Genomic DNA, 23,045 nt, shown 5'->3' with positions numbered 1-23,045 from the left:
TGGAACATTCTACCTTCAAAAACACGTAATATTGCCATGAATACCCTAGTATTTGAGTGATTGTTAGCAATCTCACAAATGTTAGGAAAAACAGCATTAGCATACTATTTTAAAGAGTTATTCTTGCCAAGTATAAAAAGGAGCATATCTAAACACTTGGAGAATAAAGTAGAAGTGCAAACAGAACAAATTAGACATATTGAAATTGTTGGGCCAGTAAGTTAGTTTTAGGCTTTTCGCGATTCATTGAAGGGCAGCGCTTTGACACCAAAACAGTGGCTGGGATGAAGTTCAAACCCAGATGAGGATCATGGTGTTTGGGCCCGTGCTTGACCAAAAGATGGAACAAGCTTTTCCTTTATTCACTTCACTTAATATACTCAGTTGAAAAGTGAATCAAGGTCACATCAGCACATTCATAACCTAATCATGAAGAACCAATGGAACATAATCTAATATTAGCATGGTATTCATGTACCACACTGTATATTGACGGACTTCCTTCACAAAGTGCACATTGTCATCCAACAAAAGGTCCTATTAAGATGAGGTAAAGCATAGGACATCAACTGGGCTTTTTTAAGCTAAGGATATCACTTTAAACTCACTGGAATTAGTAATAATGGCTTCGAGGGCGTCGAGCCAATAAGTGTTGATTCCCACACCATCTGGCCATCAGGAAGGTTCCAAGCTCTTAAGACACTTCCTCCAGATGACAGAGTAATAACATCTGCAGATATATGAAAACAGCTACTAAGGATCGTATATCCATTGACATATAGCTTAATTACTGAAAGTGCTACAGCAATACATTTGATTAAATGAAAATTTCCTAAAACTGTACTTTTCATGTGATTATGCGGGTTATATTTAATCAAGCTGATCAAATCCAAAATGCCTTATCGACTGTTGTCAACAGAATAGAAGATTTAGCAATCTACTTAAGTTTTCAAGAGAGAGAAAATGAAAAGGAAAACAATGTAATGTTAGCTGAATATCATTATGGACCAACAAATATGCAGGAAACTAACCAATTTTCATTCTAAGATATACTGAAACTAACAAATCCAAGTAACATATAAAACATATCTCTCAGCATAAGAACAGAAGCGACTATAAAACATATCGTGGTTACATTTTCCAAGTGCAACATCTATTTGATCTATGGCGTCGTTGGGCCCCAATACATGCCTCCAAACTGCAGCACAAGCAAAAGATTACTGTAAATGATACGCCACAAAGTACAATATGCTCAGTCAAAACTTCACAAGTTAAATTCGGGAAAAAGAGAAACACTCACAAATCTCTCCATGGCGAAGATCAAGCGAGGCGACGACATTTTCCTCAGTAGAGACTATGACGCGCTTCCTCGCCGCCTTCTGCGTGTGGAAAACTGCGTGCTTTACTTTCCCTATGTACTGTTGATGCCTACGCAATCGCAAACCACCCAATCATCAATTTCACCAACTACCAGACAAAATTGCATAACATTATTAAGCATATACACATGGACAGAGAATAGGCGGAGACCAATCCATGAGGCCGACTTGGTCTTCGTAGAGAGAGTAAGCAGGATCGGAGGAAGCGAAGAACATGAGGAGGAGCAGAAAAGCCCTAATCGCCATATTCATGGCGACCACGATTGTTTAGATTTCTCTCTCTAAAAAGGAGAAGACAACAAGAAAAACAGATCTGATAGCAGGGGGCGATACTTGTAAGGAGACACAGACCAAACCAACTCTATAGTATTAGTAGTAGAAGTAGCTGTGAGTGCTGCTGGAACTTGGCTTGGGACATAACTTTTCACTCACCTCCGGCCTTTAGTTTAATTTAGCGTAAATTACATTTGTAGTTCGGATATTTTGTAACATTATAAGTTACACCTTTTGAGTAATTTTAGTATAATATTTTTTAAAATGTATTTGTACAAATATTATTTCTGAATAAGTGTGTAGAATGTAGATGTAATTATTATTATTATTTCTGAACGTGGAGTTGAAATTTTGCGTAAGATATGGGGTATTTATGTATTTTTTAACTGGTGTCAAAGTAATTTAATTTTTAATTTAAGAAAATCTTTTTTTTTTATTTTCTTTTTCCCCCTTTTGTTATTCAATCAAAATCTTGAATCTCGATCGGAGGTTATTGATTTTTGATTTATATTTGAGATTTAGTGTCATGTTTTTTTGATAATGATGAGTTTATTTCATTTTCAAGTCTTGACACTTTTCGTAATTCTTTGATTTTTCTCAAAATTCTTATATTTAATATATCCAATTTATTGCATCATTCGGGCAATGATCGAATAGTATGTTAAGGTTCACTAATTTATGAGTATTTGGCCATTTTATTTTTTATTAAATATAAATCCGCATATATTATAAAATATTTTTTAAAAAATTTACAAAATATTATATCTCTTTGGAAAATAAATATTTGAACTGATTGGATAAAATATTGGCAATGAACTTAAAATAAATAGTAATGACAATTTTATAATTAATATATTAATTTTTGAAAAAAAATAAAAAGAATTGGAAATAAATTAATAATTCATACTCTTATGATTAAAGGAGTTTATCGGTTTCCAATATTATATATATATATATATATTATAAGCCGATGTCATAAAAAAATTATTTAACATTTTTCAACATTTTATAATTTATTTTTTTTTTAAGATTTAATAAATGCACCCGAACGCCCTCCTAAATTTTAGAGTATGTTAGTTCTTATTAAATTCAATAAGTATTTAATTAAATTGAAGGGTTTGGTTGACAAAAAATAAATAATTGAAGAAGAACTAACGTATTTCACTTAACAACACATTGACCATCTGTATGAAGTTGAAATGATCCATAATGATCCTATAATTTTTAAAGGGTATATTACAATCACACCCCATCAAGCTTGCATAATTATAAATAACCTCGTTATTTGAAAAATTATAAATGCTTGATGATATTTGATGAAATTATTCAATTTTGAGTATATGTATGAAATTGTCAACTATCCCCTTACTGAATTTAAAAAAATAAAATTTTGTAAAAAATTAGACATTCGAAAAATTATAAAAAATTATGTTCTTAGTCCGTAAAAAAATTAAAAAATTATAAATAAATAAATAAATAAAATTATTGTTCTCAGTTCATAAGAGTTTTTTGGTCAAATTATCAAAAAGATGAATGAAAACTTATTCGAGACTAACGGATTGAACTAATTGTTAGACAACAGTTAAAATCAAGTGATGTATTGGTAATTTTCAAAACAACGAGAAGGTATTAGTAATTTTCCAAATAACGAAAATGTATTGATAATTATGACAAATATTAGAAAAGGTCATTGTAATTTATCAATTTCTAAAATAAGCATATGACTACTAACAAGACCAACTAGATAGCATTTCTCATCGGCTGTGTCGCACACATGAGTTGTGTTGCAAGGCTCGGGCACACATGTCTCCAAAAAGGAATTGGTGTTAAAACATTTAAATTATGATGTGGCAACTGATAACAACATTATAGTATTTAGAGACATCGATAAGGCATCGAACAATAGTTATATTTTATATTTAAAGCCTACTCACCATGAAAAATACCTTATCAGAAGTAGGGTCTAACAACTAGAATAACGTTACGCGTCATGTGGTGCCCATTGCACCCCAATAGTAATTCATACTATATTTAATATTTAGTAAGTTAAGTACATAAATATTGTCATTCTTTCAATGTTAGAAGTTGAAGTTCTTATACCAATCTTCTAGACCACTATGTATAACATGTACTACATTAGTGTATTCCAAATTACATGGCGGTTAATTGTATTTGTGAGCCCAAATATTAATAGGCCTATAAAATTTGGGTTGACAAGCCAGATTAACCTCATATAATCTTGAATACACTAACAATAGTGTATATATATCATATATGTTTTGTGTGTGTATAATTTATTAAAAATAATCAAACACGAGGCTAATCACTTGATATCTTGAACAATGCTTCCAACATCCAAGAGATCGGCTTAAGAATTTGATAGTGATTGGACAATCTGCAGGCAATCACTTTCCATCTGAAAGTAACGATGTCCCTTCTCCAATTCTGAAGTAGCAGCGCGTGATAGTTGTATTGTTAATGCCTCAACATGCTTATAAGTTATAAGCATCCGCTCTAGTCGATCGAGCACCAATCCAAGCACACTCCGTCACTGTCCGTCGCAACTACTCCGACCCCAAGCACCATCAAAGTTCAACTTGACAACACCCCGGCGGAGGCTTGCCAACTCCATGCCCCCATTGCTGCCACACGCCTATTGAAATGCATATGAGAAAATGAAATTGTGTATTTATTAAAAGGATAAATTATATTTTACTATCCGAAGTATATTTAATTTTATTCTTTTTTTGTCAATTTATCATTTCAACTCTTGCGAAATTTGCACTTTGCCCTTTTTTTGTTTATTTTCCTGTCGGAAATCATCCCATGTTGTGTATAAATGAAAAATATCACATCACATAACCCTTAATATATGACATGTGCACAACATGTGATGCTTTTTCAATAAAAAACTTGGTTGAACAATAGTTATAAATAACGAAGTGCAAAATTCGTGAAGTTGAAATATTAAGTTAAAAAAAAATTAGATATCAAATTATAAAAATGGTCATAGTTCATGTGAGACCCTCATTAAAATCATGAAAATTTACAAGAAAAAGTATAGTGAATTAAGAGAAAAAAAAAATGTGATTGTGAAATTACTAAAAATTATTATTATATTTTTTAAAAATAAATAAATTAAAAACTAAATTTAAATATTTAAAAATTGGCACAATAAGATATTTTAATAAAAGCATAGATAATTAACAATACGTACAATACGTGAAAATTGAAATTGCATGACCCAACTATAAACAAAATCCAAAGAACATGTGAATGCCGACTAGAAAAAACTTTACAGCATTAACAATAGTATTAATAATACCTTATCGTGCAACTGAAATTCCGTAGTAAATATAGAGCGAATATGTACAATACAATAAATCCAACCAATACACGCAACAAAAGATATGAATTTGACTAGAAACTCAACTACCCTAACAAATTCATAAAGAATGATGGCATTGAATTTCAAAATATCCCATGATTTTCCCATAAATTTTCAATTCGAATCTTTTACTGCAAAATAATAAAATTACATTTTATATAAATATCATTTACATTAATATAAAAAATATTATTTTTCACTCACAACTAGTAGTTTGTGACGCAACAACTTTAAATTTTAAAATCTCAATTATATTTTTAAATACTTGTACTAATTATATCATTATTTATTTATTTTAAATGATCAACATCATGTTTTAACTGTCATTATCTATACTAATATAAAAAGGAAAAGAGTTCCATCACCGCTGCATCAATTTTTTATGAAGTCAAAAATGTCTTTCATGATAAATAATTAACTTATTCAACTTTTCAAAATTTACATTAATTGATAAATTTTTATTATTTTTTCTTCCTGTTATTTTTATTAATGTAATGTACTGATTTATATATTTCTCTTATTTATAATATATTTTAAGAATGTTTTAAGTTGTGAAAAAATACTTATTATACACACGTGGGGATAACGTGCCATAATAACTAATACTATTATAATTTTTTTTATCGTATCAATTTTTAAATATCCAAATTTATTCTTTATTTTATTTTCTTTTTTTAAAAAAATTGATCATGTTAATAATTTTAATAATTTTATAATTATTTTTTTCTCTTAATTACCCACTATTCCATATTTCTCATTTACCTTCTCAACATTTTACAATTTATAATTAGAATTTATTCTTTACACAAATTTCTTTTTCTTTTATCATCTCATTATATACTTGTAAAAACCACATGCAATGATAATTAGTACTATCATATTTATTTTCTAATTTTACTCATGTTAATCACTTAACTTATTTTTACTTATATTTTTTTTCGGAATTACTATTATATATATTTAATTATATATGTGTAAATATTAGGTGGCACAAAGATATGTTAGAAGGCCAAACAAGTTCCCCGCAGCCGCAAGTCCAGCAACACGCATCGTCACGCGCGTCACACCCATACACACACAGAGGCGCTGTTGCTGTTAGCGAAGCGGCACAAAACTCCCGCGTCCATGCACACAGACACACTTCTCATACTCTCATCCGCAGCAGCAGCAGGAGCGGCATTCCCATTCTATCCTCTCCTATCCTTCAAATTTCCCCTCAGATACCCTCGTCATTAATTTATCGAATTTTCAATATATTCCCAATAAGGAAAAGAATCTCGTTTAATCCCGTTTCTATTCCGAGTGCCCACATTCCGTAACGTCTCACTCTCTCTCTCTTTCGGTCTTTCTCTAAACCTTCAGTTTATCTCTCTTCACACGTTCATACGGTAAACAAATACTGATATCTCCTAAAACTGTTCAGTTTTAATCATTTGGAGACGAGGAAACAATGGCGGGCGCACCGACGGTACCTGCGGCGTCGCTATATGTTGGGGATTTACAGCAGGACGTGACAGATGGTATGTTGTTCGACGCTTTCTCGGAGTTCAAGAGCCTGGCCTCCGTTCGCATCTGCCGTGACTCAGCCACTGGCCGATCTCTTTGTTATGGCTACGTTAACTTTATTTCGCGTCAAGACGGTACACTGTTTTTTGTCCTTTTATTTTTTATTATCACGAGATGGATTTAACGTCTCTATCTACGTACGTGTGTGTGGGGAGTGGATCAAGATGCTGCTTGTTCAAATCGATTCTGAAGATTGAAGTTCTTTGAGCTTGTTTGTATGGATTTCGATTATGTGATTGTTATTGGTTTAGCTTATGTGTTTGAATTGGTCAGAGCGATCTATTGCTTTCTTCGTAAAATCGAAATGAAAAGATTCTGTTAAAGTAAAAGAATGATTATAAAGAGGCACACATGAAGGCATATTGATCTGTTATGTGTGTCCGTTTGTCGTAGTTCTGCATGGACAGTATAAAGTTGATTTGGTATACTGATTGTCAATCACTGTTTAACTGATAAAATTTATTGGCATCTGGATGCAGTGAAAATCTATTTATGCATATAAACTCATGCAAAGGGCATTCTGTCATTATAAGGTTTCTTAAAATCCTGGCTGCAAATGATTTTGCTTTTAACAAATGTTCAATCAATGTGACTCTTTTTCTGTTTTAGTTCTTTCAGTTTTATCGGAAAATTCTTGAGATGGATGAGCTGCTATGATCTCACTTGAAGTACTTGGAACGTTATCAATCTGATACTGTTATTAAGGAACATTACTTATTGATGGTTGGAAAACTTTTTTCTTTACTTATCTCTATCATGCTCTATGTTTTGCTGGATCGCTATATGACTTGGAATTTTGTGAGGCTTGATATTCTGATGTACTGGTGGTACCAATTATTATTGCTGAATACCACATTGCTTTTGCTTCCATATACATTTTAATAAACTGTTCTCTCTTTTTATTTTGAGTAGCCATTCGTGCTATTGAGGTAAAAAACCATTCCAAAGTGAATGGAAAAGTGATAAGGGTTATGTGGTCACACCGTGATTCGGATGCAAGAAGAAGTGGGATTGGAAATGTTTTTGTCAAGGTAAATCTGCATTCGTTTTTGTACCTATGTACTTCGGTCGACTGAGATGTCTTGATCTCGTTTCCCGGTTCACTTATTCAAAATTTTTGGGCCTTTACTGTAGAATTTGAGTGATTCAATAGATAGCATGAAGCTTCAAGAAAATTTTCAGAAGTTTGGTAGCATATTGTCCTGTAAAGTTGTCACATCTCAAGATGGGAAGAGTCAAGGATATGGCTTTGTCCAGTTTGAATCTGAGGACTCTGCAAATGCTGCCATTGAAAAGCTCAATGGCTCCACTCTCGGAGGCAAACAGATGTATGCCTGCATTCATTACTGTTTCTCCTGCCCTTGTCTTTTGAGCTCTGCACGATAATGTCTTGAGTTCCATTAGTATATTCTATCCAACAAGACCTTTTTCTTGCATAGGTATGTTGGTAAATTCGTGCGGAAGAGTGACCGAGCTCTTCCCAGCCATGAAGCTAAGTACACAAATCTGTACATGAAGAATGTGGATGCAGATGTCTCTGAAGAAGTTCTTAAGGAGAAGTTCTCTGAATATGGAAAAATTTTAAGCTTAGTCATCTCAAAAGATGAGAATGGGGCATCAAGAGGCTTTGGATTTGTCAATTTTGAGAATCCAGATGATGCCAAATGTGCAATGGAAGCTTTGAACGGATCGCAACTTGGTACAATCATAGACTTTCTGCATAGTTTATTGTACAATTAACTGTGTAGCGTTTGGTGTCTGAATGTGTGGCATTCAATATATGTGTATTGAGCAGGTTCAAAGGTTTTGTACGTTGCACGGGCACAAAAGAAATCAGAACGTAAGGAAATGTTACGCCGTCAGTTTGAAGAGAAAAGGAAGGCACAAATCTTAAAATACCAGGTCCCATTGGAATGATTTCCTTCAATGCAGGCTTGTATAATATTTCTGATATATCTGGATATGATTTTCTTTTAATTTCAAATTACAGGCTTCTAATGTATATGTTAAGAATATTGATGATGATATCACTGATGAAGACCTGAGGAAACATTTTAGCCAGTGTGGTACAATTACCTCAGCTAAGGTTATGCGAAATGATAAAGGATTGAGCAAGGGCTTTGGATTTGTTTGCTTCTCCACACCTGATGAGGCAAATAAAGCTGTAAACAGTTTCCATGGTGAGTGTGTTTACATTAAATCCCTGTAGTGTTAAACTAATTCTAGTCATTTAAAGACAAGCATGAAAATTACTTTACAGGTTTTGGTTCAAGTGACATACCTGAATTTATTTTTTCTTCTACCGGACTTAAATTTCCTTATGATCTGGCCATCGAGAAATTGTTTTCACACTATTTCCTCGTCATGGTGTAACCAAATACATGATATTGATGCTTCAATGAAGGAAGTGGGGTTGACATCACAGTAATCAAATCTGATGGTGCAGATGAAATTTAAATTCAATACCTTAAATCATCTCTGACTATCCTGAGAACTCTTCTCAAGATCAATTGAATTGAACAAAATGGACTCTGATGTGCTCTGCAACTGTCTTGTGGTTTAAAAGATGCCATGCAATCAATTATATAATCTTATCAATGGTTCTCTTACTTTTCACTCATGCACCAAACAGTTGCAAGCACGGACAAAGTTTATAGCCACTATGCAGCATATAATATTCTATAAATATGATTCTGCAAAGTAGATGACTCATGACTTCCCTTTATGGCAAACAACCCATCCTTCAGTTTTTTCCCCACTCCACTTCTCACTAACACATAAAGTCTGCATGGATACTTAGTCGTTAGAAGTTATTTGGATATACCAGGGTAAATTGCAATGTCGTTTACTTAATCTTTACCATAATCTATCAAATGTGAGTACAAAAGGTTATTATTGTCTGTTGTTGTTTGAATGCTTGTATTTTGAGACTATAGTACTTTTGGAGTGATTTGCTGCATCAGCAGAAAGCTAAAGAACAGAGATTTTAAGAAGTAATTTATAATGGTCCTCTAGTACTTGAGATGTAATTTCATTTACCTACTCCTTCAGAGGCTTTGATAGTGGTTTATCTATTCACAGTCTCAGCTATAGAATTGGAAACTTTGGATTGGAAAAAACTCATTTTCTATATGCCCAACCTTGATCTAGACCCTCGAGTTCACAGAATCAGTTTCTTTTCTTATATTTTAATTCCAATATAAGTTTCTCAAAGTTCCATTTTTAATTCGTATGATTAAAATGCCAACAATTTAACAAATCCTCAGTCTGAAGTGACTGTATATGTTGCTTATCAGGATTTATTTTGCATCGGAAGCCATTGTTTGTGGCAATTGCTCAGCGGAAAGAGGAGAGAGAAGCACAGTTAAAGCTACAGTATGCACAACCTATGGCTGGTTTCGCAGGACAATCAGCTGTTATTCCTGGTGGATATTCTCCTCTTTATTACCCCCTACCTGGTGTTGTTCCTCAAATTCCTGCAGGACCTGCTCTAATGTATCAGCCTCTGGGTATCAGGCCTGGATGGAGGGACAATGGCTTTGCCAATCGTTATAAGCCTGCTGTTCAACCATCTGCAGTTCCCTCAGTCAGTGATTTTGGTTTAAGTTCAAGCACTTAGTTATAAATGGTTCCCTATGATACTTGGCCAACGGCTGCTGTCTATGTTGTAGGACTCTAGATATGTGTCTTTCAATATTGATATTATATAAAATAGAAGATTTTTATCCACTAATTTCCTTATTTTACAGATTCCTAATAGCCCAACACCTCACAGACAGACCAGAGGAAGGATGAGTGGCAATGTCCCACAAGGTGGTGGTCCACCATATGCATTGCATCTGCAACAACCAATTCATTCCATGGCATCATCAAAAGATATGAGCACTCAGCAGAAAGGGTCTCCTTCAGTTCAGCCCTTGCTGGTTGCTGCTGGACCAGGCATTGAGGGGTCGAACATGTTGAGTAGCTTACTTGCTGCAGCTTCTCCAGAGCAGCAGAAGCAGATGCTTGGGGAGCGTATTTATCCCCTTGTTTCTCAGCATAAGGTGAAATTCTTTCGACGTATTAATTTTCTTTGTTGTTTATGGCTGTTGTATGTGTGCGTTTTGCACTCATTCAGTCACGTTTGACAAAGAACCACAGGGGTTCGGAGTTGGTGGTAGGTCAAGTAATGGAAACTGTTATTGCAATTGTAGCTTCTGAGATCATGTTACTTTTGCCAGTAATAACTGAAACCTGAGGAAAGGTATTGAATGCTTTCACATAAAACAGAAAAAAGATTGAAGCAACTGAGGATTTTGTTGTGTTTATGTGATGCATCTCATGTTTCTTTGATTAGAAGTATATGTTTTCTGGGGGGGTGCTCATTCTTGTTCAGTAAGCCAAAAAAGAAACAAGATTTGAAGTTGCTCATAGAGGCAAGAAGCTGTGCACTAATATGGTCAAATGGCCCCATTAACTGTCCTAGTATCATCCGAGTATTTGATGGTTGAAAGCATGAAGATAGTTTGACAGCATTAGTTGCCTGTCTGAATGTAACTTATAATCAACACTTGTTCCCCCTGCGAGTCTGCCACAACTATCCCTTCTTTTAGACTGATAGAACTATAAAAGAAAAGAAAAGGAAAAGTATAGCTTCATTTACAAGATGATTGTTTATTAACATTAATTGCCTCTTGCCTGGAAAAGTATTTCTGCCCTTGGTCACTTTTATAGTAGATCCGCTATCAAGTTCTGATGCCTCTTTATACATCATTGGAGTGTGATGTTTAATTTGATGAAGTCCATCCCAAGATTTTTTACTATTGTGCTTTTGAAATGTCCATACTGTTTAATGCCATTTTTGGGAAAAAACTTTTCTAACCTGGCTAACAGAACTTTTATAAATAATTTTATTACATTTGCAGCCTGATCTTGCTGCAAAGATAACTGGAATGCTTTTAGAGATGGACAACTCGGAACTACTACTTTTATTAGATTCACCGGAGTCACTAGCAGCCAAGGTGGAAGAGGCTGTTCAGGTGCTCAAACTCTCCAAGGCCAAATTATCAAACCAAGACTCACTTTATACGAATTACCTTTCGACTGGAGTTGCAGTAAACTGAAGAAAGCATTGAATGTACTTTTCATTTGAAGATGAAAGCCATATGCTTCAGCTGGAGCTCTGCCAGACCGATATTTTTATAGTCATCTCTAGGGTAATATGTGAAGTCTCCATTAAGTAAATTTTTTGTTTTTCCAATCTGGCTACAGATGGATGAAATGCCTCTTGATCTTGGCATGAGATTTCAGTTTGGTATGTAGTGACTAGGTCTGCTATTTAGCATGACAATTTGCATCCGGTAAAGACTTGAAACCCATAATATCTTTTCTTTATTTGCCTTTGCTCTGTGGTCAATATATCAGTTGTCTTTCTGCATCCTTGTGTTGTTTTTCAGGTGCTCAAGTTTCACGACCCTATGTTCTCCAACCGTTTCCTCACCTTCCTTGGTTCAATCTTCGGATTTGGTCCCCTTCCGGCTGATAACATATTATCCTTAAAATTCCAGTCTTGAATCATTTCATCTATCTCATTCAATTTATTCTTCAGTGTCACGAACAGATCTGACATGCGTCTAAATTTGGAAACTACAAAGAGGTTCTTTGTCTGATGCTCAAAATTGCCAAGAACTGAATAGTAGATCCATAGTCTTGAGCTATATTGAATGAAGAGCACAATATATTCAATGGAGGCATCTTCTCCAATTCATCAACAAAGCAACTAAGTGCTTCATGTAGCTGTCAAAATATGAAAGCATGCCCAGCATTAGCTGGACCTTGTACATCTCCACTCCCGCAAAACAAAATCAATACCGGTAACACGCAAGTTAGTTATCCTTCAACAACTTTAACAGGAGTCCTGCACCGCCAAGAAAAGCGTTGGGAGTATGTTAACACTGTCTGCGTACTAAAAGCGACGAAAAATGATTATTGAAACAAAAGAACGAGGAAGTTCTCAGGACCAAAAACATACCCGAATGGGCTTTGCTTGATGGATAGTAGTTCAACGTCCAACTGCAGAGTTAAAACGGATGTGTTTAAGTACTAAAGGGACTGAGGACAACTACCATGATGATAGACATATAGCTCTTACACAACCCTGAAGTATGTTATCCCATTCCCTAATTAGTTTCGCTCACCTCAATTGTTGCATTAGGAGGAATTTCCTGTACCCCTTTATTTCCATAAGCTAGCTCAGGAGGTACTATCAGCAACCGCTGCATAAAGAAGGGCTACTTAAGTTCCGCGCCGATTAAATTGAGTGAGATATGAGAACTATGGTTTCAGTCCCATAATACTCAGAATTTGCACAGAAAAATACTACAGGACTCGGCATTTTCAACTCCATTTCAGAAGATAAATTGGTTTCAGGACGCTGAGAACGCAATATTGACAACATGCATGAAAAATAGGTTTGCCTTGAAGTTAATCACTGAGGGTTTATCATGCACCAGTAAACAGCTCGACGTCTATAATATCATGCATGCGGCTTGTTTAACCTGTTAAAAGCTATTTCTGTATCAGAGATTTATCTCACCTGGCCTCCAACCCGCATGCCTTGAACTCCCAAGTCCAATCCTTTAAGAACATTTCCTCTCTCAGACTCCCCGACATCAAATCCATAAGGCTACCAGAAAACAACGTAAATTAGTTATATGTTTAGCTTTCTCTCTACTTGTGTTTGGTTTTCAATATTAAAGAAAACAATAAGACATGAATTTGTCGGTAAAACAATGATTGCTAAACTAACAATCAAGAATATTAAAGAAACATGAGTTACAAAAAGCATAGTGGAATAATCTGTTCAAACATTTCAATAAGCTGATCATCTTTCACAAACCTTTCGAAGCAAGTGGTGGAATAATTATTCATTTATACTAAACATAAACTACAACGTAAATTAGAATTACAAGAGGTGGAGTAGCAGTCCCTTACCGTTCCACCACCAACACCAAGACCTTGTCTGCTGGTCATAAATGTAATACCTTTCCATTTGGCAACATAATGAACCTAACAAACCGTAAGCAAGCAATGGCATGAATCATTTTCTGAGTGAGAATGCAGCAGCAACAGAAGTTATGAACCAAAGACATGTGGAAAACATAATGAAAGTGCATCATTACAAACTTAATATAGTGTGTGTTGTGTTCTTTCATGTCAAACCCTGTGTGATTTGACTGAGATCTTACTTCCGAGAAGGCTTCCAAACAGAGACTACATATAATGTTCTGGAAACTGCAGATATTTTTTATAACTAAGTGATGCATGCCAGGAGGTTCTGTTTCTATTATTTTGAGGTTTATGCAAGAGAATGACTAACATTTACCCAGTATGCAAGCCCGGATTACAAATGTATGCTTTGTAATGAATTCATTCCAAAGGAGTCTTGCAGATCACAAGAACTTGTGTAAGTGCCACGTTTTGAAAGTATTAAAATTCATGTACTTAGATATTAAAATTTTCTACTGTGCCACAGCCATACTGCAACCCGAGATCCCTTTACAGCTTCAGGTCCCCCGCCAACCTTCAAATCATAGTACCTAGAGAACCATATCCGTCAGAAAATCGAGCAACTAGATGACTTCTAAGTAATGAGTTATGCATGTTTAGTAAGTGTTGCTAGCAGTTAATTCGGAGATATAAGTAGAAAATTTTCAGCTGTGCTTTTCAGGACTCTGTGCCTTAAAATTGACTTGATAAGTATACTATTTCAGATTTTATGACTGGAACTAACTTCAAAATACGTGATAACTACAACAAGAATTTTCAGACAATTTGTCTAGATGCAAGATGAGTGAAAAGTCCATGCTAAAAACCTTCGAGTATCAAAAATCACCTGCAATAGGAATATGAACTTACACATACAATAAAGCAAAGATATTTGAAGAGGATAAAACCAAAAGGGAATACATGCATCCCAGTGTGGGAGCCCGGACATTGAAACTGGATAATCATAAAACCATTTTATGACTAAAAGACATCAAATTTATACCAATCTTTACAGCCTTAACTAAACAAGACCATAATTAGTGTCCTACATAAACAGAAGAATTTGACAGCTGTTATGATATACTAACTTTAGACCATTTGGGAGGGTGGTATATTCACTTTCTGGTATTTTGGCTCCCCTCAGCTGCAGCAAATAAAGGAATTCAGAGTTAACAAATTCTGAAATTGAAGAATAAGTGCAATTATAAGGTAAACATGTTTCCAGTCAAAATACCAAGCAAGAAACAGTGAGCAGAAAAAAGTTAATCTTACAGCTCTTCGGCTTGTGCTCACAGCACTAGCAGCTTCAGAGAAAGAAATTCCAGCAGCTGATCATTTACAGAAATGCAACAGCTTCTTAGTAAGAGTGGCAATCACAGTAATGCTGTGGAGACTAAAGAAAGTAATGATAAATTAACAATGCGGTTGATTGGAAGAGACCATTTTTCAGACTAAGCTACAGGGAAAAGATCAGTTTAGCATATATGGTTGATATACAAGTAACACAAAGATGTAAGATTTGCGAAAGGAAGACAAAGGGATGTCGTCACTGGTAATTTTTTGTATCTTGAGCCATGAAATGATGGCTACAGCAGAAAAACAGGGTTCGTCGAAATAAAACTTGTTTAAATCAATTCAATTTAGAATCTGAGGTTTCTTTCTCTATCCAATCATGAGGCCTCATCTCATTCAAATCAAACATATAGCCACTGAGAAATCTTCCACATCATTGTCCATGTCAACTTCTCTCGACTTGTGCAATGTGTCACTTTTACATCATTGTTTACATCCCCAGGCATCTCAGATTCTAGGTCAAACTTTTGGAGCAGGTTTTTATCATATTTCATGCTTAAAGCCAGTTTTCTGAGTCATGCACCAGAAGTAGTGGTAATTACACTTGGGTCTCAATATCAGCTATTGATACAAATTTAAACTCATGGGCTAAGTAATAAGCTTAAATCAGGTGTCTACCTTAAGAGATTCCCAAATTCAAGAAATTACCCTAGAACTACTACTATTAACATGATCACACAATGGGAGAAACATTGCTCAAAATTCTCTCAATCCAATACCAACCAAATAGTCTCTGCTTCTCAAGATCCCTTCAAATCATCAAGAACACAACCCCAGCAACTGAAATCCCAGAAAGATTGAGAAAATTATGCCAAAATTACTAACCTGCTGCAAGAAGACAACCCACCAACGCCCTCCTCCCCTCATTCTGCGAAGAGAATTTTTGAACAAGACCCTCTAGAGATGATGATGAACAGCGGCATCCCAAGAGCGACGCATTCTTGCAGGAGTTTATCTTTCCTGTAGTGTCAAAATATGAACAAAAAATCTTGATTTTTTCCAATACTTGAAAGCGATTCGAACATGAACAAATGCAACAATGCAGAGGTGAGCGAAACCTGTGGTGGACAAGGAGGAGAGAGACTGGTGAGAGAAGGTGGGTTTGAGTGGATGACAAAGGAGAGAGAGTTCCATTTTCTTATTGTCAGCAACTGACAGTTGAGAAGTTGAAAAATCAGTTATGCTTTCCAGAATGAAAGAGATAATATTATTATCAATACCAGCCACAATCTTACATCTTTTTTACATAAAAATCCAAGGTCCAATGATATGGGTCTTCCCTTCCTCCTTAGTTTACTTTACCCATTCTTTCATATATATTACCCTCATAAGGATAGTGATGAACAGCAGCAAGTCTAATAATACTACACATCAAATTGGTTGGGTATATCAAATTTGATGTTAAAAGCATGTACTAATTGCTTGAGGAAATAAATAATTATTGAAAGTGTATCTGGTATCATTAGATGTAATCCAACTAATTCTTACTTGAACACGATGAACTGCTTAACTCCATCAATTTTATCCAAGTAGTCATGAGCTTGTTGCTCATCACTCATTACCAAATGCCAAGTTTTTACAAACTCTAGTTAACTGATTCTTTTGAAAACTCCGAGGCAACAACATTTCATCAGGAAGTGCGAAGTTCACTATAGCTAGGCACTAGAGCAAGAATTCCTTGCAGCAAGATACATTTCTTCTACCCCATCAGAAGCTGAACGCCTGCGAAAGCATTTATTTCCATGCTTCTCTTTCTCACTACCTTCCACCCATCTTTTGAACTTTGCTAGTAGCTTCCGTCTCCTTGAATGAGCTTGGTTCCGATTCATGAAGCCGAAATACGAGTCTCCATGTCCCACGATGGATCTACTTACTTCATTATCTGATCCCAGATCTTCAATCTCTACAATCCCTCCAAGATTGTTCTCCATCTGCCTATCATCCTCCTTTCGTTCTTGTTCTTGATTCCTCCTCATCAGCTCGTGCCTTAAGCACGCGTTGCACCACCTTAGGTATATCAGTTCTTCAACTTCAGCTGCCTCGTCTCTCTGTAGTCGTTCTACTTCGCATGCTAATTGATCACATAGCTCTCTGCTCACCATGTCTTCTTCTACCTGCACCAACATTTACACTGTTCATCCTGTGAAAGTGAAAATTCAACCAACAAAATCAGATTTCAGATAGAAAAGAGAACCGAACCTTTGATATGGCTGATTCTTCAGCTGCCCTTAACTTGTCCGAGAGTTCATTCTTTTTCCCCTCCAACTGCTCAGTATTTAGTTTCAGCTTCTTGATTTCATTCTCCAACAGCCTGATGCAATCAGCTTTCGCTTCTAGCTCCTTTCTGTTTCTTGATATCTCTGTTTCCTTAGACATAATCTGCAGAATCTGTTTCCTCAAAATCCAAGACTGTTGTTTAGTTCTCCTCGAAAGCTTCTCAACCCTCTTACTAAGCTGCCCATTTTCTGTTTTGGAGAACTCCAATAGCCTCAAAACTCTCAAATATTCGACTACAGCAGCATCAAACCTCTGGTTGTCTGCCTCCAACACTAAAATTTCTCGCCCCATAAACTCAACTCTGTTGATCTCCAACATCAACTTGTTCTGAAGCTCCATCAGCACCGTTTCCTGATCCTTCAAGTCTTGATACCGCAGGAAACGTTTCTCTAACTGCAACTCTCTATCTTGCATTTCTTCAATTCTGCTTCTCAACCCCAAAATCTCTTCTTGCAATTCACAACTATCGTCCACAACCGATGATTCCAACGCACAATCATCCTCAACTCTAGAAGCGGTTTCTTGTCTTTGGGACAAAGCTGATGAAGCCGTCAGACGGAAACAAGACTTCCGGGCTGCAATTCTTGCAACAATGAAACCGGCCAAAGAGATAGCCAGTGGAATCCCAGCGATCAGCAGAACTGGCTTCATAACTACAACCTTAGAGCTTGAGCTTTCCATGTGTCTTGAACTATATATGTGTCATGTCCTGATCTTGGTTTTCTGATCACATAGAAATATATAGCACCCGAAAAAGCAATGAGAACCACTTTCTTGCGGATTGTTCTTTGATTTTACACGGTGATCAGGCAACATTTGATTACATAACTTTTGGTTAGATTCTTTTTCCTTTGTGTTTGCTTTAAGATTTCTTTAGTCTAGAGAAGTTCTGTTCTGTTGTGTTGCTTTTTGACCACTCCATTGTGCATGAAGGCACGTAATACATTAATTTCACTGTAATCAATCAACTGCTTCCTCCCTCCTTCCTCTGCATGCCTTTTGGAATCACCTTCTTTTTTTCAGATGCTTTCTTTTATGTTTCCACGTTTTAATTCATCTTCTATTACACTGATATAATATGGAAAAATGCAATTTAGCCCCCGTGATATCAAAAATGTGCAAATTATTCTCCTATGAATTTTTTTAGCAATTTATTCTTCTATATTTTTTAAAATACAGCAATTTACTCCCCTATATTTTTTAAAATTAAACATTTTAGAATAAATTGCTTCATTTTAAAAAATAGAGATAGGTAAATTACTATATTTTTTTCCACATAGGGATAATTTGCTCATTTACAATATCACAAGGAGGTAAATTGCATTAAAGCCAATAAAATAGTGACTTAACGCGTGCTTTCACATCATACGCTTTCAATATATTATTATAAAATGAAAAATTCTAATACAAGCCGGATTTTGACCAGACTTAAACTAATTTATGCAAGTGCAATATTAGATCTTTAATGTAAGTAACTGGATCAAAATTATTTTAAGATAAATTACATCCACATTTATAATTGAAACATAATCTCAAAGGGGTGTAAATATAATTTTTAATTTTATTTGCAATTCTATTGGGTACCAATTGATAAGGGGTGGTCATGTATTTTGGATTGTAGAATTGGGCTTCAATTCCATGGTTTTTAACTCACGACTACTGAAATTGGGCTACCTTGCGACCACCTATAATGGGCTTGATCCGTACGTATCAATCTAACAAGTTGTGATTTTTCTTAAAAACAATTACATTTATACTCTTAATTTATAATTTTTTTTATATAAATTATGCATACCTTTTGTATAACTACACATACATTTATTAGAAATATCGACGTTATTTATATAAATAATTTCTATTTCGAAAATTACTCATACACCTTAAAAAAACGTCAGTATCATTTTACAAACTACTCCAATTAATTATATTATCGATATTTTTAATATAATGATGACATAATTATTTTAGGGGAAAAGAAAAGTAGTTTTAGTGTAGGTAAAGACAGCAACAACTAACCCCATATGTCTATCAGTTTGAATTTATGTTGTTTGCGTCCGAATCTAGACAGGACATTATTAGGCTTAGTTGTGGTTCTCAATGAAAGTAGCTCCACCCCTATACTCCAAGAGGACATTATTAGGCTTAGTACGCCTATTCTTAGGAGTGTTTGTAAGAATCTCTATTTTAAAAAATAACTGAATAAATTATATTGATATCCCATTAGATTAAATTTAGTTATACAAATACTCAATGCTCTTTGTATAAATATATTTTTTAAAGTTGTATTTAAAAAAATTTAAATTTCTTTTTTTACAGTGGAGCAGAATAAGTCTTGCATCCAGCTCCTTCAATAGATGCAGTTGGTTCATTTTTTGGGCCTTTTTTCTCCTTGGGGAAGGTTTCAATAGTGAAATTTTACACAAACGCCTTTTGGGTAGTGGGTGTATTGCACTAACATTCTCTAGAGGTATATCTACAATTTTATAAATGATTGGAGCTATTTGTGTAAGTAAACATAATTTTAGAACGTGTCGGTGTAATTCACATAAATTGGAAAGCTAAATATACCAGACTAAAAAGTGAAAATATTATTCAGTAATAGACTACGAAAGGTACTTATAATAAATCACATGCCTATACAGATATACGTGGTATAATTTAATCCTTTAGTATCTTCAAAACTCTAGAATGAGTATTTCGAATTATTGTAATCACGTCATAAAAATGACCCAAATAAAAATGCAAAAAGATTTTTTTTTCTTTTTCTTTTTAATCTTTATCATATTTAGAGGACAAATAAATGGATTTTTTTTAAGAATAAACTAGCGGCACACAACACACACTCAACGTGTGTACAAAAACATTTAAAAATTATACATAAATATTTTTTTATTGTTAGATTAGTTACCACATCACTTCAAAATATAAAATATACCAAAAATTGAGGTAACATGCGAGTTTAAAGAGCATGTTATTAATTTTATTAAAAATATCGAAATAACCAAATTTTATTAAAAAAAGTAATGAATTAAAAGAATAAATTAAAACATTCAAAAATTAGTATAACAGTAAAATTTTCTTTTATAATAGTACCAACATAAATAAACACCACCCATTGGTGGTGCGAAAAATAGTTTTGCGTGCACTTTATTTAGAAAATATTAATTATAAGGGAATAAAAGTTAGGTAAGCACTTTATTTAACAATTATTTTATCACCACCTTGAATGCACAAAATTGTAAAATAAAGGCCACATGATGTGACATGACATGCCCTGCCTTGTCTGCTTTTCTCTCCAATCCAATATACACTTAAAAAGTACATTTGTTGTGATAAAATCAAAAATAAAAGATTTGGTCCACAGCGACAATTTAGACTAAAATAACAGAACTGCCATGTGATTTTTTTTAATACACAATTATTTGGTATGTTCAAATATAAAAATTAATTTATAAAAATACATTTAATAAATAAATAAATAAATAAACAACAATCTATAAAAATAAACATATATCCGCATTTACTATTTCACACCCAGAATCTGATCCGGATTCCGGATTCCGGATTGATCTCAAAAGTTATCTTTTAGTACGGGGAGAGGTCGGATTAAGCGGCGGGAGGGTATGCCACGTCTGCCTTATTCTTAATACAATCAATATGTAACAAAAGTTTGAAGTATTACAACATCAATATTGTAATTAAGTGTAAGATGATCTACCATGTCTATGTATAAACCTCCAATGATTTTTCACCACGCCCTAAAATAATTAGTTATATACGCTAATGTATAGAATTTAAATCCAGATCAGGTTTGACTAGAAGATTTTTGTATTAATTATATTTCTCTTAAAGGATTGAAATGCCGCACACTACTGTAATTGGATAGGACACTACTAATTTAAAGAATTAATTGTGCAGATTTATATGATAATTAATACATTATACAAATATAGAGATATAAATACAACGTAGTATAAATAAAGTTACCTTAGCTGTTAAAATATATTGACTTTTTGTTATTATTTTAATTATAAGAATATTGTAAACTTGTTATCCTTTAAGATGCATTAGTGTATATTAATTGTATTTACGTGTATTCAAAACGTAGTATATTTTATACGTAACATCATGATGAAAATCTAACAGAGGCTACAAGCTGGTCTTGTTGTTATACAAACGTTAAACTCACAAGAATATTTGTAATTTTTCAAACAATGAGAAAATATTTAATTAATAAAAAAATATATTTATTAAATAAAAATAAATATCAAATATTAAATATAATTGACGAATTATAGAGAATTTAGGTGTAATTACGTGGAATGAACGGACGGGTAATAGAAGTTTATTGCATATTCCGGATATCATTTAATTGTTGTACTTTTTGCTTTTCTGAAGCTATTTTTTCCTCATTTATTTACACGATTAAAATGATGTCCTTAGGCTGGCGGCCTGCGGAGTTTATCCTCACACCTGAGTACACAGAATGACCCACCTATCCTCGACGTGGGGCACTCCGACTCGCAATTGTAATATCGTGGCAATCGGCTATTAGCTAGTCTCATAACCCATGGTTAACGGTACATCTTTTACTAAACCCTTACGGTATAAAAGCAGGCGCCCAGATACAATTGATCTCCCTCGCATTTCTGTTCTTCTGTGCTGTTGCAGCGAGGAGAGCCTCTTGCGTGTGCAAAATTCGTATCTATACATTGCATAATGGAGGTTCTTCGTTTCACTCCTTCACAATCTCCTCTCATTCGCACCAAATTTGTCGGCAATGACGCTGTCAACACTTCCGCTCGGAGCTCCCGCTTGAGGCCGTTTGTTTGTGCCACCCTGTACAAACCGGTGGCGGAGAATCTGCCATTGGTCGAGAAGCTTCCTAGGGTTGAGCCGTTGGCTCCACCACTGAATGAGGTGGTGGAGAAGCCTTTGCTGAGAGTTTCAGCGAGTTCTCTGCAGTGCGAGAGCGGGTATTTGGTACCCAATGAGAATCCGGGTGACGGTGCTGTCAGTAACGGTACGTTGAATGCGATGGAATATCTGACGAATATTCTGTCGTCTAAGGTGTATGATGTGGCGTACGAGTCGCCATTTCAGCTAGCGAGCAAGATGTCGGAGAGGTGGGGTGTCAACGTCTGGCTCAAAAGAGAGGACTTGCAGCCTGTATGTAACTAATTACTTTGATATACGGTTCTTTATTTACGTAATAGATGTTTGCTTGTGTACACTTTATTAAGTGCACGTGAAATTGCTTGAATGGAGATAGTTTTGATTGTTGGTTACTTTGGATTCTATTCATGATGTTTCAGCTGAACGTGGAATGATTTCCGAGATTTATGAAACATTCTAAACGTTTCTTTCTAAGTTCTTGGAATTATTTTCCAGTTTTTATGTTTTTTCCTAATATCTGGATTTGCATGGTTCAGATGCAAGTTTGTTTGCACTATCACGTACTAAGTTTGAGATTACATATTTGAAATGGTTGTTGTTTTTGAGCTCAGCCGGACTTAAGGCTTGTAAGGAAACCAGAAGCAATGTAAACATCCTGAATATTGATTTCGAATAATGAGTTTTGGCTTTTGAATTGGATTTAGATTGGAAAAAGAGTAAATGTTTCCACCTCTATGTTGCTATATTGCGCAGCAACAATTCAAGCATATGCGGACATGCTAACAATCTGATTTGCAGGTTTTTTCATTCAAGCTTCGAGGGGCTTATAATATGATGGCAAAGCTTCCAAAGGAACAACTTGAAAGAGGAGTAATATAATATGT

At 34.7% G+C, this 23,045-nt stretch overlaps 5 protein-coding genes across 8 annotated transcripts in view; 2 read left to right on the top strand and 3 right to left on the bottom strand.

Annotated features, from left to right (window-relative positions):
• LOC105174154 (ER membrane protein complex subunit 1) overlaps nt 1-1,919 on the bottom strand; it is a 7,923-nt gene extending 6,004 nt beyond the window's left edge. Inside the window, exons 1-4 of the mRNA XM_011096157.2 lie at nt 1,531-1,919; nt 1,301-1,428; nt 1,136-1,198; nt 609-730 (exon numbers count right to left, since the gene is read on the bottom strand). Of these exons, the coding sequence (XP_011094459.1) occupies nt 609-730; nt 1,136-1,198; nt 1,301-1,428; nt 1,531-1,631 (414 nt within the window). The 5' untranslated portion in view covers nt 1,632-1,919. The remainder of the gene's footprint in view (nt 1-608; nt 731-1,135; nt 1,199-1,300; nt 1,429-1,530) is intronic.
• Nucleotides 6,131-11,982, top strand: LOC105174151 (polyadenylate-binding protein 7). 2 transcript variants are annotated; one of them, XM_011096153.2, is made up of 10 exons: nt 6,131-6,355; nt 6,464-6,680; nt 7,519-7,637; nt 7,741-7,934; nt 8,046-8,305; nt 8,402-8,508; nt 8,597-8,786; nt 9,903-10,192; nt 10,356-10,652; nt 11,514-11,982. In XM_011096153.2, the coding sequence occupies exons 2-10, from the start codon at nt 6,491-6,493 to the stop codon at nt 11,709-11,711; spliced, it is 1,845 nt and encodes a 614-aa protein (XP_011094455.1). In that variant the 5' UTR covers nt 6,131-6,355; nt 6,464-6,490; the 3' UTR covers nt 11,712-11,982. The 2 variants fall into 2 exon arrangements, with proteins under 2 accessions (XP_011094455.1, XP_011094454.1); XM_011096152.2 differs by having other exon boundaries at nt 6,131-6,382.
• LOC105174152 (peptidyl-prolyl cis-trans isomerase FKBP16-4, chloroplastic) lies at nt 12,227-16,603 on the bottom strand. Of its 3 annotated transcripts, none has more exons than XM_011096154.2 (11): nt 16,477-16,602; nt 16,047-16,139; nt 15,814-15,948; nt 14,908-14,963; nt 14,724-14,779; nt 14,129-14,186; nt 13,582-13,656; nt 13,184-13,273; nt 12,786-12,863; nt 12,620-12,660; nt 12,227-12,505 (listed from the first exon to the last, which is right to left on the bottom strand). In XM_011096154.2, exons 1-11 carry the CDS (start codon nt 16,538-16,540, stop codon nt 12,478-12,480), a joined length of 774 nt encoding a protein of 257 aa, XP_011094456.2. In that variant the 5' UTR covers nt 16,541-16,602; the 3' UTR covers nt 12,227-12,477. The 3 variants fall into 3 exon arrangements, with proteins under 3 accessions (XP_011094456.2, XP_011094457.1, XP_020553610.1); XM_011096155.2 differs by lacking the exon at nt 16,477-16,602 and adding an exon at nt 16,224-16,458; XM_020697951.1 differs by lacking the exon at nt 16,047-16,139 and having other exon boundaries at nt 16,477-16,603.
• On the bottom strand, nt 16,606-18,099 carry LOC105174153 (protein CHUP1, chloroplastic). The gene is made up of 2 exons (XM_011096156.2): nt 17,188-18,099; nt 16,606-17,102 (listed from the first exon to the last, which is right to left on the bottom strand). The coding sequence occupies exons 1-2, from the start codon at nt 17,944-17,946 to the stop codon at nt 16,644-16,646; spliced, it is 1,218 nt and encodes a 405-aa protein (XP_011094458.1). The 5' UTR covers nt 17,947-18,099; the 3' UTR covers nt 16,606-16,643.
• Nucleotides 21,800-23,040, top strand: LOC110012847 (threonine dehydratase biosynthetic, chloroplastic-like). The gene is made up of 2 exons (XM_020697957.1): nt 21,800-22,434; nt 22,960-23,040. Exons 1-2 carry the CDS (start codon nt 21,985-21,987, stop codon nt 23,038-23,040), a joined length of 531 nt encoding a protein of 176 aa, XP_020553616.1. The 5' UTR covers nt 21,800-21,984.

This window comes from Sesamum indicum, linkage group LG11 (genome assembly GCF_000512975.1).
Source record: "Sesamum indicum cultivar Zhongzhi No. 13 linkage group LG11, S_indicum_v1.0, whole genome shotgun sequence".
Classification (NCBI taxonomy): Eukaryota; Viridiplantae; Streptophyta; class Magnoliopsida; order Lamiales; family Pedaliaceae; genus Sesamum; species Sesamum indicum.
The sequence above is the reverse complement of the archived record's forward strand: the minus strand, read 5'-3'. Positions and strand labels throughout refer to the sequence as shown.